We start from the raw sequence: 14,930 nt of genomic DNA, 5'->3' as shown, positions 1-14,930 counted from the left end.
AGGCTTCATATGCATTTGCAACCACTGTTCTCAAGGGGAAACATCTGCCTGCGTCTGAGCACTGTTTGTACTACTCACCTGTTTCCTAGCTTTTCCTTTCCTTTTCATAACTTCCCACAGCACATCACAACAGATTTGGGTTTCTTTTTGTGTCACATGGACTTTCCTCCATCTTAAAATTCTTACTTAGTATGTAAAACACACTCAACCCAGTAATACCAAAATTCCTCCATTATATCTCTCTCTAGTGTTAAGGAACTGGTTAATATAAGGAGTGTTTCTATTTAAATGGTTAATCACATAAAATGTATCGTCGCTTTCTTTTTCCAACCTCTGACAACTTCATACCCTGCTTTCTTTACAGAAAGTCTTGCATGATTCTTTCTCTTTCTATCAGAAATATTTGTTAGTCAGGAAGACAAATGTCCTGTCTGCTCTTGTACTTCTCTGTAAGCTTAAATGCCATTATTTTGATCATTTGACAGTACTAGCTGCACTTTTCTGGTTTCCACAGTAGTATGGAGAGGTTATGTGGATCTGTTCGATAGCTGTAAGGGAATGCTTTAAAGTCAGTTACCTGCTATACAGGACCTGCCCTTATAGCTGATGTACAGATTTGTGCTTGAATGACACAAGGAATTTCATTTAATTTCTGAGGCCCCATTAGGTGAAGGTCAGTGGAAGCCCTCGTAAGGGGAAACAGTTTTTCTCCTAGGGAGGAGCATGGAGGTGCAGGCCATGGCCAGGATCCCCCATGCAAGGGGCAGGGCTTTGGGATGGTGTGATTGCCCGTACAGACACGTCAGGCAGTATTTCTTACACAGTTACTTCGGTTCACTTGAAAGGTTTTTTTCCCTTCTCTCTGGTTAAGGTGAATTGGTTGTAGGCAGCACGGATGGTGGGACACCAAGTGCCATTATCTCCCCTGGCCTTCAGAGCCAGCTTTGTATCTGGACCAAGTGCCCAGGAAGGTACTGATCTTCCATGAAATAACAAAAAAAAAATCAGAAGTGAAATTACTGCCAATGTGTGAGGAGAGAGGAATATTTATAAATGTGCTGGCAGATTAAACAAATATCTTGTCTGCAAGTTTTACATTGTTGTCAATAATGCCTGGAACACATGCAGAAAAAGTATATAAATTTATTATGCTAGGTCATATAGAGTTGTAAGTGATATATGAAGCATGGAAATGGACTTGCGTGTCTCTGAAATTGCCTTTGTGAGTTATTATTTTGATGTGTCTGTCAGAGCTGCAGGGAGACTAACACAGGCTAAGCATGGACAGAAACAGCTGATGATTTGGGGATTGGTGGTAATTTGGTTTCAAAGCATTCTCCAGGGTTTTTCTCAAGTCTGGGACAAATATGCATGACAAGATTCAGACTTCAGTAATCAGATTTTCTGGGGAGAAGATGAAAAGAGATTTCATTTGTATCAGGGCAATTGCTGCAGAGACCACTTTGTTTAATCTGAGCTTGTATGGATTTGGGAGAATATAGTCGCTTAGCATTACGGCTGGACGGATGCATTCTCTCTCCCTACCATCACTCGTGGAAAATGCCATTTAGGAAATGCTTTGGTTTCACTCTACCTCTTTGGGCTGCACAAGAGAAAAAAGGCCAAGGAGAGGGTTGCAGAGGGTGACCTGTTTCCATCACCGAGAACTACTCCTTTAAAGTCAAGTTTGAGGCAGAGAAGGGGAGCAAACTTGTCTGTGGACACAGAGAGGATTTTAGTATCCAGGGCAGCCAACCCTGCACTTTTCAGAAGCACTAAAATTCAGCAAGTTTGCATCTATCAGTTCTGTGCCTCTTTCTTCAGCTCTTTGATCACTGCTGTCTTACATAGCACCTGACATTTTGGCTCATTTCAGCAATATCTGCCTTTTTTTAGGTTGTCTGTTGAGGTAATACGTAATTGATGCAAGATCAGTATTACTTTGGCATTAAGGAAGCGCAGCATTAGTGCTAAGAGCAAAGGCATATAGAAATAAAATGCTTTGTGGTGGTAATCCTATGCTGCTGCCCTGCAGACTTTTTGGGTTGCCTCCACATCACAGGGGTGATGGCTGGGGCTCTGGGGGTCCGCCGGGTCACCTGGGCTGGGGCAGGAGAGCCTCATGCTCCCAGCAGGCAGCCCCGCTCTCAGCACTGCTGCAGACGGCGGCCTCCTGGGACATCCTCTCTGTGTCAAAACTTTCCAGACTAGTTCTATTTGTATTGTATTAATATCACAGATAAGAGCAAAGCTTTCGTCTTTCAGGGATCAGCCCATGCCCTGAAGTTCAGTTCTGGATCTCAGCTTTTCTACTGGTCAGGGACATTCTCACCCTGAATTTTCATCAGGAAACTTCTCTGTTTTTTGTTTACTCTCCTTTATAACGAAAATGTGCTGCAGCCATGTGTAAGTGTCCACATGGGACATATATTATGTGGTACATACTACCACAGCCCCCAGCAGTACCATGTAAGTATCCATAGCCGCCACTGAATCCTAAACCTGGATAGTGCTGGCTTAGCTACACATTGAAACAAAAGTATATAATGAATGTATGTGGCATCAAAATCTGTCCTTTGGAGGGCAAATAGGTCAAGCTCAATAGAGGTTAAATCATAATATAATCCACCCACTCATGCATGCACGTCCCACTTAAAACTCTGCGGAGCGAGGCGAGCCCCGCATTGTCTGTGCTTTTCCCTCTGGCCAGAATGGCATTCACACTGTAGTATTATATACGGATAATTATAGCATGTATGTTTTCAGAACACGGTTTTTGTAAGCAAAGAAATTGCAGAAATGGCATTCATCAGATGCAAGCAGGCCATTTTCTTTTATTTCCAAATGTTCTAGTTGGAAAATTATTCAGCACCTTTGCCTGAGTTCAGTAATACTGCTGCAAGGGTTTAGCTTGTTTTGTTTGATTTGGGTTTTATTTGCTCAGCATACACTGCTTATGACTGAGGTTCTCATTTGGTAAATACTGCTGTGATGAAGTTCACTTTTTGGATGTACTTAGATCCTTTTGCAGCAAACAAGGATTTGGCCTTGTATCTCTTCGAGCAAACAAAAAATTGTGCATGAGGGGGAAAGCTCCTACAGGGTAGTCCGATGCTAGCCATATATTGTTGATATCTAACAGAAGCAACCCTTTTTCTTTTGCTTTCCGGATCTTAACTAATATCACATCTTTTGTGTACTGCGTAGAGGATGTGATAAGCCTGCTGGGAGGGGTCAAGTGGTTTTGCATGTGGCTTAAGACAGCTTTGGTAGAGAGTCATCAAAGCACTCTCTACTCACAGAACAGGGGAAGAAAGTAGGTCCTGGAAAACCAACCTGAAGCCTCTTTGGAGCTCCTTATGTCTGGTTTTCCCTCTGCAGCTTCACCAGCTGGCAAGCTCCTTCTCTTGACTATTCGATCATGCTTTCTCACTGTCCTCGGACCTGCTTCCACCAATGCAGCGGTTCATGGGGCGCCATGGTGAACCAAATCAGTGAGCTTTCCTGAGCTAAAAATATCCTCTGTCCATTTATTTATTTATTGTTCTGCAGTATTTGTAGCTTGGATCAACTCTTTGGCATGGTTCACTGAGCAGCCCCATGGGAGAGGGAGAGGGAGAGGGAGAGGGAGAAGTGCAAGAGTAACCACACTTTCCACCTGCTGCATTGGCCTTGACCTAGAAAGCAGTGTAAAAGTCTGTGTTTCTCGGGATGGCTGAGCCAAGTCTAGAGCTCCAGCACTTGTCCAAACCCATGGGAAACAATTTCAAGTGTGTGCAGTTTCTCCTAGGGCTTGTTTCAGTGAGCTGGACTGTGCAATCCCACCAGTGCCAAACCATGTTGGGTCGATGGTGGGTATGGGTGGCTAGGAGGATGCCGCCACAGAAGGCTCCTCCTTCCACCCTTCCTTTGATTCAGATGTAGCATAAGCACTGCAGCTTTTGCACAGGGCCTGTCTCAAGTACCGGGGCAGATCTTGCTCTTAACAACGGGGGTACAGTGAGACCATGAGGCCATTTGTGGACCCTGAAGACCAGAACAGGCTGACTTACGTGTCTTCATTTCTCTAAGCGGTCTAAACTGCACCTGCTTCTGCATTGTATTCCAGTACATTTCAAAATCACACCATTTTATGGATCAGATCTGAGATGCCTAAGCTGAGCATCCAAGCTGAGGTTTTGAACCATCTGAGAATCTTTTGTTATTGGCTTTTTCCTTTGTTGGAAGAATGCACATGCTGATTTTAATCACGAGCACATTGGAACAGTTAAGTTTGAAACTGGAAGAGAAAATTCTGCTTAGGAATTTCTCATCCATTAGAGAAATTCAAGGCAAATGTAAAAAAGGGTCATTTTGTACACTTGATGTTCCTGTAGTAACAGCAGCTTAGATGGGGTAATCACAGCCCTTGTTAAACTGTCCCCATTTACTAGCAGTTGCCAGTCTGATCCCAAACACCATAATGTTTATCTAGATGTATAATGAGAAAAAACTGAGGAATGTGAGTGAATAGCCTTGCTTTAAACATGGACAAAGAGTATTTAATCTGTTATCACTGTAGCTCCTTAATGGTGATGATTGTACTGAGAAGTAACACATGCTCAGTGAATGGTTTTGACAATTGATAAGTGTGGTTTTATCACTGCTTATGAAGTTATTTTCCCTACTAATAAAACATCAATTGTTTGGTAAATCTTCAACAGGTGTTGTCTTATGTTACTAGCTCTGAAACTTGTTTCCAGGTTTGTCAAGAGTCTTTGTTTTTTGCTTTATAGCACCCACACAATGGTGTTCCGGTTTGTGACTGGTGTGTCTAGGAATTGTTGCTCTACAAAAGTATAATTTCATTTCTTTTTTTCTCTGAGTTAAAAAAATGCAATTCTTTTGGTGTCTTATGGAAAGCTATGAGGTTAGTCTTAGGTTGCATTACAGTGATTATGAGGTAAAAGCCTCTTTGTGCTCCCACTGAAGAGCAAAGTTGCGCTGAAGCTTTCCACCTGGAAGGTGTTTTGAAGTCTTTTGCCACATTGCCTTTTGTATCATTCTCCTTTCCTCTGTATTGGCATAACTCAGAGAAGTTTTCATTTTAGCTATGTAGAGATACCCCAGGGAATAACTGGAAAAGTACAGAGTTTCTGAGGCTTGTGTGTGGTGGTTTTTTTTCTTTAAAGCAGTTTGCATTTTGTTCTTTTATTGCAGTTGAATATAGTGGTGATAATTTGACAGTTCCTCTAGGTTTGGTAAAGCTGAGTAATAGAATTTGAGGGGGGGACTAGTTTTTCCACCATGCCATTATAAATGTTTGTAATGTCAGTGGTGCTCTGTATGGCACCGCTTCCTTCCCCACCAGCAAAGCAGGCTTAAGGTGGATTTGTGTGCCAAAGCTGAACATGCGAGGAAATCTCCTGAATCTCCAATCCTCCCATGTGTCAGAGTGGCGAGAGATGTGTGAGCCCTGGAGGTTCAGTTTGCTCTTAAAACCCGGACTTGTAGGTTGAGGGGTCCTGCAGGAAACCCCCGCTCCCTCCCACTGACAAGGAGACCCAGTGCCCCCCAAAGTATTGTAAATGGATCCTCAGGGAAATCACCTTTGGTGATACCTGGCAGCATACCACTTTCAATAGTGCTTGATGACACTGTATCAATGTCCTCTCCTCAGGACCCGAGTTATGTTTGTGGTACAGAAAACTTAGTGCTACTTATGTACGAAAGCCTCATCTTGGAGTTTTTTATTTAACAGAGAGTGATGGAGGGTTATTCCAGCTCTTAATTCTGGTACATGTCTGTGCCTGGGAAATGTCACCTGCTCCCTACACTATTGCCATTAGGGTTAAGCAAGATAACATTCTTGTTTCTTATGAATCTGTGCTGATGCTGTGCTTACTGTGGTGATTGTAAAGATAGGTGGGCTACAAGTCTTTACCCTGTACTTATTCTTGCTTTCCTTCATGGAGCTTTATTCTTTCCTCCACAGTTTGTCAAGGGACAAATAACAAGCTGACCCAACTGGGACATGTGGAAGACCATTTCACCAGCCTGCAGAGGATGTACAACAACTGTGAGGTGGTACTGAGCAACCTGGAGATTACATATGTGGAGCACAATCGTGACCTCTCTTTCCTGAAGGTTAGTGCTCTTGGCCAATGTGGCCTTCACTGCTAAAGGAATCTTACTGCATTTCTTAAGTGCAAAGGATCAGCTATCTATAAAATTCTGTGGTGATCCAAAACCATAGCTAGCTAATGTCAGAGAAATTGCAGGTCACAGTCTCAGCATACCTGTAGGCTGCAGAATACGCTCAACCCTACTATATACTAAATCATGTACTTTGAGAAATAGCTTTTCAAGTACCTGCCAACCTGTGCTGGCTGCCATGCAGATGGGTTTCTTCTTATTTATAAATTTTATTACATCCTTACCCATTGCCTCACCCCGTAGAGGTCAAAAGGCTTTGTGGTGCTGTTGGGCAAAGCAAATCGCAAAGTGAATGGCAACCCACTGATGGCAGAGTTTGAAGTGTGAAGGCCCTTATGCTGCCCTCCAAGCTGTGACACCTTCCCCTGCCATGGTGATGAGTGCCTCTCCAGCCTGCAGCCCCCACACCCCAAGCAGCAGGCAGGTCCTGTGCAATAACTTCCCACATGGATGCTCCAAGCGATCTTCAAGACAATCCTCTGCGGTTGACACAAAGGCTACTCCCAGCTCAACATTTGTTTTGTGCTCAAGTGCATGAGTGACCATGGCAAGCTGAGAGGGGAACAGACAGGGGATGGATGTTAAAACACAGCCACAGCATCGGGAGGAGCACTGTCTGCCATGGGGACCTCCAGATTCTCCACGAGCAGAGACTGGGCAAGGGGTACAGCTCTGCTGCCCCGCTGCCAGGCTGCTGCCAGCAGCAATAGCATCACACCTTAGGTTATATTTTTTTTTAAAAGAAGATGTTTTAAATGCATTGCTTTTCACATGCCTGGTTATCAGATTAGGAGGTTTTCAAAGAGGCAGGAGAGGAAGAAGTTTTTTTGACATGATATGTGTATGCCTGGTATCAAGAGCTCTCATATGGAAGCTTCAAATAAACAGGTCAGTCCTCTGGTTTGAGAGGAGTAATCTCTTTGTGTGAGCTTTTCTTCTCAGGGAACAAAGAAAAGGAAAAAAACAATTCATTACAGTAACAAGCAAGAACATCAGAAAAGAGATGGTTCAGTCATATGGGTTACAAATATGATGGTATTGCCATTTTTCTTTCCCAAGCAAAACTTGACCATGGAGCTCAGTGTTCCCAGGAACATAACAGATCTCTTGAAAACTCACTGGTGGCCTTCATAGAGTAGGAAAATATCCTGAGTGGTAGCCTGAGGGTTTTTCATTTGTGGTGGTTTTTGTAGAAGATAGAAATCCATACATTTCACAGTACAAGGCAGGAATTAACCTATATCTAGGGACAGTGCCTCACTCTTGTTGTCCTGTAACTATTTATTACTTAAGAGGGAGAAGGTTACCTAATCTTCCCCTCTGCTGAGCATTGGAGGATCCGCAAGGGAAAGGGCACAGAAGAGGGAGTGTAAAAGCCTCAATCAGATGGCATCTCTGTGCTGCCAATGGTTGGAGGCTGGGCAAATATTCAGGGGAAGCATCACACTTGGTTGTCATATCATACGTGCTTGCCCTGTTCTCCTGCATCCCCTAGGCAGCCTCACTTGCCCTTGCCTGGGGACAGAACAGGAGTAAGCTGGACCTTTGGAATGACCCCCTGGTAGCTGCTCTAAGTGTCATTTTATACGTGCTTAGACAGCGAAGTTTTTCACATAGTCACTTCTTATTCTTGGATTTATTTATATTTTAATGAGATTAAGTGGTTTATCGTTCCTTAAAATTGAAAGATGGTGGATTGGAGGGGTGGGAGGAGGAAAGCGACTCTGTTGAGAAGACTGCTATGGATTAAGCACCTTGTTTCTTCTGTTGTTCCTACAGACGATACAGGAGGTTGCAGGCTACGTGCTCATTGCGCTTAACATGGTGGATGTCATTCCCCTAGAAAACCTCCAGATCATCCGAGGCAACGTGCTGTATGACAACTCTTATGCCCTGGCAGTTTTGTCGAATTACCACATGAATAAAACCCAGGGACTCCGAGAGCTGCCAATGAAACGGCTATCAGGTGAGACAAGGGCAAGAGGTGAAGGCACCTGTAAAGCAAACGTCAACTGTTAGGTTATTGGTGTCAAGATCCGATTGAAGATCTCCTCTCAAAGTCATACTCTATCAAATCCTGCTTTAAAAACAAGGATCTGAATCTAGTTTCCCAGTTTTCTAATTGCTTTCCTGCTAGCCAGCCTTCTTCAAAAGATGAAGGAAGTTCATAATTTCCCATTGCAGAAAGATCCAGAAAATCCAAAGCATAAACAGGGTCATGAGATTTATTTGTGTCCCTCAAAATGGCAAAGAGGTATCCACTCGTTATTTTGCATTCTTTGATTCTAGCACATGCACATCAGTATTTTCTCTTAAATTCCAGTGGGAGCTGGTGATATGTGAGTTAGGGTCTTACACAGTCTCTGGCTGATGGTCCCTGGCTGTGCACACCAGCAGTGCCATCTCCACTGAGTGCAATGGCCTCTGGAGGTGGCACCAGGCAGAAAGCCACATGTAGTGGCATCTTAGTGGCATCCAACAGCAGCCAACCCTCCAGAACCTGTCAGTGTGACCCTGGTGTTACCATCAGGAGCGCTGGTGCCGTGCAGATTGTCCTTTTCTGTCAGCATAGTGTGACTGAGGCAAAGAAACATGTGTTTTATTTCCCTGTCTTTAGATTAGAGACAGAAGACTTAGGCAGTTTGCTTCACTTACCAGTTTTTTCCTTCCGTGGCAGAAATTCTCAATGGAGGTGTTAAAATCAGCAACAACCCCAAACTGTGCAACATGGACACTGTTCTCTGGAATGACATCATTGACACAAACAAGAAGCCTCTCACAGTGCTTGAATTTGCAAGCAACCTGTCATCTTGTGAGTATTAACTTACAAAAATGCTATGTGCTCCCCCATTTCAGAGAGAAGAACAAACATCCCACCTTTCAGGCCCACCAATTCCTGCGTGCAGGGCCATCGAGCCCTGTTCAAGGGAAGCCCATTCATTTTTTCGCCACTGGCCTGAGATGTAATTTTTCATGGTGGCTAGGTCCTTAACTCATAGCTCAGCAAAGTTCTTGGGAAAGCATCTCTTGGTTTCAGACAGTACCCTACATATGTGTTTCTTCAAAGACAGCTCAGAATAATGTGCACCCATTTGTTTTCCAACAATCTTCTGTTTACAATATAAAGCTCTGGTCTAGAAGACCCATATGGGTACCTTCATGGAGTTACTGCGGGACGTGAAGCCTTTTTAGCACTAAGGCTCAAGCTGAGTGTCATAAAACTCCGGTGTTTTGGGCTGCACAGATTATCCTTGCAAAATTAATGATAAACAGACAGATATATCTGATGCTTTGCATCAGCAAGGAGAAGAGTGTATACTTAAAAGTTGTGTAGCATATGCTTTGAGTGGGCTTGACCTAATCTTTCAGCCTTACAAGTCCCTTGTAAAATCCCCAGTCATTTCACGGAAAGGAAAGTTTATTTTCAATTCTGAGCATTTCATTTCTGGCACTGTAAACTGGCGGAAAAACATATTTTCTTTATCTTCATCCAGTTGCGTAATTGCCTCAGAGCTAATAGCCAACTTCTGTGTTGACATATTTTTCTGTGGAGCCCTATTGTAACCAAGGGGCTGCGAATGATAGAAGTCAACACAGGAGTTTGGCTGTAAACACTGCAGAAATGTTAACCTTTAACTTTTCAACTTAAAAAAAAATAGTTCTTTGGTCCTGCACCAAATCAATCAACTCTTGGACAAGTATTGGCATTTGTTCAGCTATTTGATGGGCGGTGGGGGGGAGAGAGAATCACGTGTTGTTAGCAGGAAGAATCACTCTAGTAGGAAATGCCTCTTAAATGTAGTGAATTCCAGATTAATCTGCTTACACAGACATTTATGGGTTTAATACTGATCCTGTAATCTAAAATAAGTTGTTTCTCTGGGACTTTGCTTGTCATTAAGTGAAAGAAAAAGAAAGAAAAGAGTAAGGAGAGAGGGATGGGGAAGAGCCCAGCACTGAACCTTCAAGGTCAGGCAAAGTGTCCGTCCATCCTGCTGCCTCTCTGTCGATTGTCCATCTGCTGCATAGTCCTACGCCGAGGAGTATTTTTGGCAGTGGGCGGGAGGAGGGTGTGAAGCAGACAAGTCAAATTACTTTGTGGTCAGAGTAGCTGGCAGTTGCCTGTGAATCCAGTTGGGTTTCTTTTCTTTTTAGAACTACATTGTTCAGAAACATTGATTTACATGTGGCCTGTAGTGAGCAGCTGGCACATGCCCGGCTGCAAGCTGGTGGTGACTTGCCGTTGCATGCAAAGTCCAGCACAAGGGCCAGCCAGGCAGTACCTGAGATTCCTGTTCCTGGGAAAAATATTCCTCTTTCGTAAGCTAGACTGGGTGGGTATTGTGCTTGCTTGCTCAAAGGTGTGGAGAACTGCACGTAGGAAACCAGAGATGAACAAAGGATAAGGATTTAAGGTCCAGCTCTCAAAATTTTTGAGCACTGGTATATTGGTGCTTCCTCCCCTGATTTATCGAGAAGAAAAGCTCAAGTCTTTGTTTTCTGTGACTCGTGATGTTGTTGTTGTCCATGTTTATAGAGTATAATACTCTGCTCTTGCGTTTTAGGTCCCAAATGCCATCCGAACTGCACAGAAGACCACTGCTGGGGCCCTGGCGAACAGAACTGCCAGACATGTAAGCCTGCAGATTAATTAAAAAATATCTTGTGTGCTCTGACATACTAAATTTCTATCTACCGAAAAACTAACTTGTCAAGCACAAATTAGTGACACATGTTTCACAGTTATCCTTCTCTGCATGCCGCTGCACTGGGGCTCCTTGAAGCACACCACGGAGGGACATGGCCTGCCTCCCGCTCTGCAGAAGCGCAGTTGCGGGGAGGACGGCCATGCCCACTCACCCCAGGTAGCTCCATTTCTGGAGGGGAAACCTCAAGGTGGTTTGACTTGGGTCTGGGTTTCCCTGCAAATGTGCTGTTCCTCCAGAGGGAAGAGACTGCAGCTGCCTCCCGTGTTGAAAGCTTTTGCCTGTCACCCACAACTTTCTCCCATCTGCACTTGAGAACATTTATTCTTTATTTTACCATGTAAGAGAGAATGCAGTAGCTGCGTGGTGAATTGTTTGCCTTCCTGCTGTTGCCTGCAGAGCCATTCTGCAGGCTAGTTGATGATACTTTGGATTCATTTCTACTATTAGAAGCAACAACATAACCTGATTTTTGCTGGCTTTAATTCCTCTTTTTGTAATCCCGGTGGATTTCTTTTGTAAACACAAAAGGTGTCAGTCACCTTCATGTGGGTAATCACACTACATACTGTACTCAGAGGACCTTTGGAAGGCACTCAGAAAATACATAGCCATTTTTAATTTGTAAATAGAGATATTTGGTATTGTGAGGTTGTTCAGTTTGGTTGCCTGTGCTTTACTGTAAAATATTGCAGGTAGGATGCTTGCCTAATATTAAGAGAGTTACAGAAACATCCGTTTAGAAGTGCTTGAGATTTTGCAAGGCTTCATTTGTCTTAAAGTAAAGGCTGAGGAGGAAGCCCATCTCACTTTGTTTTGATACTTCATTATTTCCTTTTTCTGGAAGAAGTAGGGAAATGCACTATTTCTGATTCTTCTTTCCTGATGGTTTTGTGAAAGTTCAGTGGAAAGACTGCTGATCTATACATAATGCAAGTGAAAGCAACAACCTATCTTCAGTTTTCCATTGCCAATGATCACCTAAACCTGTTTCTTGCTTGCAAGTATCAGGCCAAATCTGTGCAGCTTCTAGAGCTTAAGCAAAAAGGAACATACAGCTTCTCTCCCTTCATTTAGTATAAGCCTTAGGGTTTTTTTCAGTCAGTTCTGCAGTTTGGCACATGCCTTGAACTGCTGTTGAGGTGGACAGTGGCTGTGCACACAAAGCCCTTTCCAGGTCGATCCCAGCAGCTGAGACAGCACAGCTGTCCTGGGGGCTTGTGACACCTCAGGTCTCAGCCCTGCAAGCTTCCAGCATTTACAAACTCTTGCTGGCTTCAGGAGGATGACTAGGAGTGCATAAAACAAAACCGTTTGCAGGCTCTGGCTCTCCTCTCGAGGCATTTGAGAATCTGGCCAACTGAAAATGTATCCCACATTTCCATATGTGGGAAAGTTTGGGGTGATGCATATCTTTCTCCTTCAGCGAACGTGAGATATTCTGTATGAAATATAAATGTTTGCCGTGATGTATGTTTCCAGCAGGAAGTTCTAGTCAATAGCTATCAAAGTGACGAGCTGTTTAACTCCCCTGCTGATGCTTATGAAAAAAAGATATCAAAATGCTGCTCGTGTAGAACAATGTGCCTTTTATTCCCCTGTTTCTAGTTGAATGGAGGAGTTGCTATCAGAGAAGCTAATGCATATTGTGGAACTAATCTGTTTCCTTGAAAATACAATATCTTGCTTACAGGCCTACAAGAAAAATGAAATAATACAGTTTGGATACAAAAGTGTGTAATAGAAAATGATAGGAAATATGATTTCAAAAAAAATCACTGTTATATACCCTGTAGCAGGCTAATTTTCCAATAATTTTCTGTTAATTAACAACCATCTGTTTCAGACTTACAGGAATTCCTGATGATATTGTAACTCATTTGTGCCAACTGCAAAGTTGATAGCAGTTACTGTAGTGCACAGCCGAAATGCTCAGGGTGCTGTAATGCAGTGGATTAGCCATCAGCTTTCTCTGACGTCTGATGCCAGGGTCTGCGGATCAGTAATTTTTTTGTCGAGAACAAACAGTCCCGTTTTGGGTCTCTGGTACAAATACATGCTAGCCATTAATTTCTGGGTTTTTTTTAATGTTCTGATTATCGTTTTCTTTGCTTTGTTATTCAAATGGGGACGATTTCCTGATTCTCAACAAAATGTTGCAGGCAGTTTTTGCTTCCCTGCAAAAAGCTGAATCAGGGCCAGTTCTTCCTCTGGGTTGCTGCACTGGTGCAAATCCTGTGGGAGTTGAGTAATGAAGATAAAATTTGGCCAAGGAATGAATCTTAAAGAAAAATAATACAATATGCATATGAAATTGGTTTGCTGAGTGGGTCTCCCCTCTCTCTGCAAATTTCAGAAATATTTTTAGGGCATTGAAGCGATCCTAACACCACACCAACAATGTACCATTTCCCATGATAGTACAGAGTCCTGGCAGTTCTCCTGCCGTGTTGTTTTTCCCAAAGCTAGCACCAATAATAGCAGATTTTCTCAACAAAATGGAGCCAGATCCTGCTCTATTGCCTAGCTGTAACATGCAATGACTCCACGGAGTTTTTCTTGGTGGGGGACAGGGACCTGGATGCTCTTTCTAGGCAGGACATGGTTTGCTGGGTGGGACCAGAGTGCTTAGCACCTCACAAGAGCCAAGATAATTACAGGCTGAGCACAACCCCTTCTTGCCCCTACCTGCACCAGCTCTCACCCATCCCGAGCTTTGGCCTCATATGAGGACAGAATACACATCTCACGGGGAAAATCTAGCACAGATCCTGCACCAGACCTCTTCTCCATATTTCTTGATCTCATTGCAGCAAGTACAGCTTAAGCATTCTTCATTCCTCATGTTTTTCCTTTTTTCTTGTGTCTTCCAGTAACAAAGGTCATCTGTGCCCAGCAGTGCTCTGGCCGGTGCAGGGGAAAGGTGCCCAGTGACTGCTGCCACAACCAGTGTGCTGCAGGGTGCACGGGGCCTCGGGAGAGCGACTGCCTGGTAATGATGCTACACCACCGCCATAATTGCTTAAATCCCTGGGCACGACGAGGCAGGCTTTCAGCTGCGTGTCCTCTAGCCTTCTTTCATCTGAGAAGGCCTCTGAGAGATGCTGACCTGGAGGGTGCCCCGGGGCTTCCCTGCACGGGTGGTCAGTGGGAGGGAAGAGGACATGAACTTCACAGCACCCTTAGCTGGTCTTTACTGACTCTGTGGGTGGACCTTCCCAACACATGCCAAACCAGCGTTAGTGCCTTTCAGAGCCCAGTGAGCTCAAAGTTGTTGCAGAGCAGCTAAGTGTTTGCTGTAGGGCAACTTCCCCATGTAGGCGGGTCCCCAGATCCTCAGCTGCCGTCACGGTGCAGTGCCATGCCAGCACAGCTTTGCCATGTGCTCCTTAACGGTAGTCAGTAATAATCTTAGTTTACCAAAGCAAGAACTTGTAAGGGTAATCAAATGTGATGGATCTTCACTCTTTTTGCATTTCTTTGAACTTCAGATGCAAAATCAAAGTTTCCCTTTCTGGTTTTCTCCTGCAGCAAAAGCACTGTGTTTGGGGGAACCTGGGGCCAGTGGAGGGAGAAGGAGCAAATGGAGCTTTTTTAGAATAAAAAAATCCCATTTCTTGTCTACAAGAGTTTCAGGGGGTTGGTGCGCACTGTGTTTTTAACTCTTCCCCATGTTTGCACTACACTTCATTCTGAATTAATTCACACTTGAGTAATTGCCACAGAAACCATCCGGTCTGGGTTTTGTTGTTATCTGTATTCCTGGTCCCCTTATAAACTGCATGGCTATGATGCCCTCACTGGCTCACAGAGAAGACAGTTATTCTGTCTCATTTGGAAAGCCAGGGAAGAAAAAAAGGGGAAAGAGAGTGGTTATTAATTTAATGCAGAATTAGGTTGGAAGAACCAACTTGTCCTTCATAAATGCCTGCTAAACTGTTCATTACCTGCAGCCAAATATAATGGCTTCAGTTTAATATTTAGCCAGAAAAGTCAGGAATCAGCAGGAAAGGACTTGATTTGATTTAG

The 14,930-nt window shown here is 43.8% G+C and overlaps 1 protein-coding gene across 2 annotated transcripts in view; it reads left to right on the top strand.

The window, feature by feature from the left end:
* Positions 1-5,979: 5,979 nt before the first annotated feature.
* EGFR (epidermal growth factor receptor) overlaps positions 5,980-14,930 on the top strand; it is a 43,736-nt gene continuing 34,785 nt past the window's right edge. Inside the window, exons 1-5 of one of the 2 annotated variants that reach the window (XM_075706257.1) lie at positions 6,046-6,126; positions 7,975-8,161; positions 8,873-9,007; positions 10,761-10,829; positions 13,775-13,893. In XM_075706257.1, coding sequence (XP_075562372.1) covers positions 6,046-6,126; positions 7,975-8,161; positions 8,873-9,007; positions 10,761-10,829; positions 13,775-13,893 — 591 coding nt within the window. Of the gene's footprint in view, positions 6,127-7,974; positions 8,162-8,872; positions 9,008-10,760; positions 10,830-13,774; positions 13,894-14,930 lie in introns of both variants that reach the window. The other variant, XM_075706258.1, reaches the window with a different exon arrangement.

The sequence above is a fragment of the Pelecanus crispus genome, chromosome 2, assembly GCF_030463565.1.
Source record: "Pelecanus crispus isolate bPelCri1 chromosome 2, bPelCri1.pri, whole genome shotgun sequence".
Classification (NCBI taxonomy): domain Eukaryota; kingdom Metazoa; phylum Chordata; class Aves; order Pelecaniformes; family Pelecanidae; genus Pelecanus; species Pelecanus crispus.
This window is presented reverse-complemented; position numbering and strand designations above follow the sequence as displayed.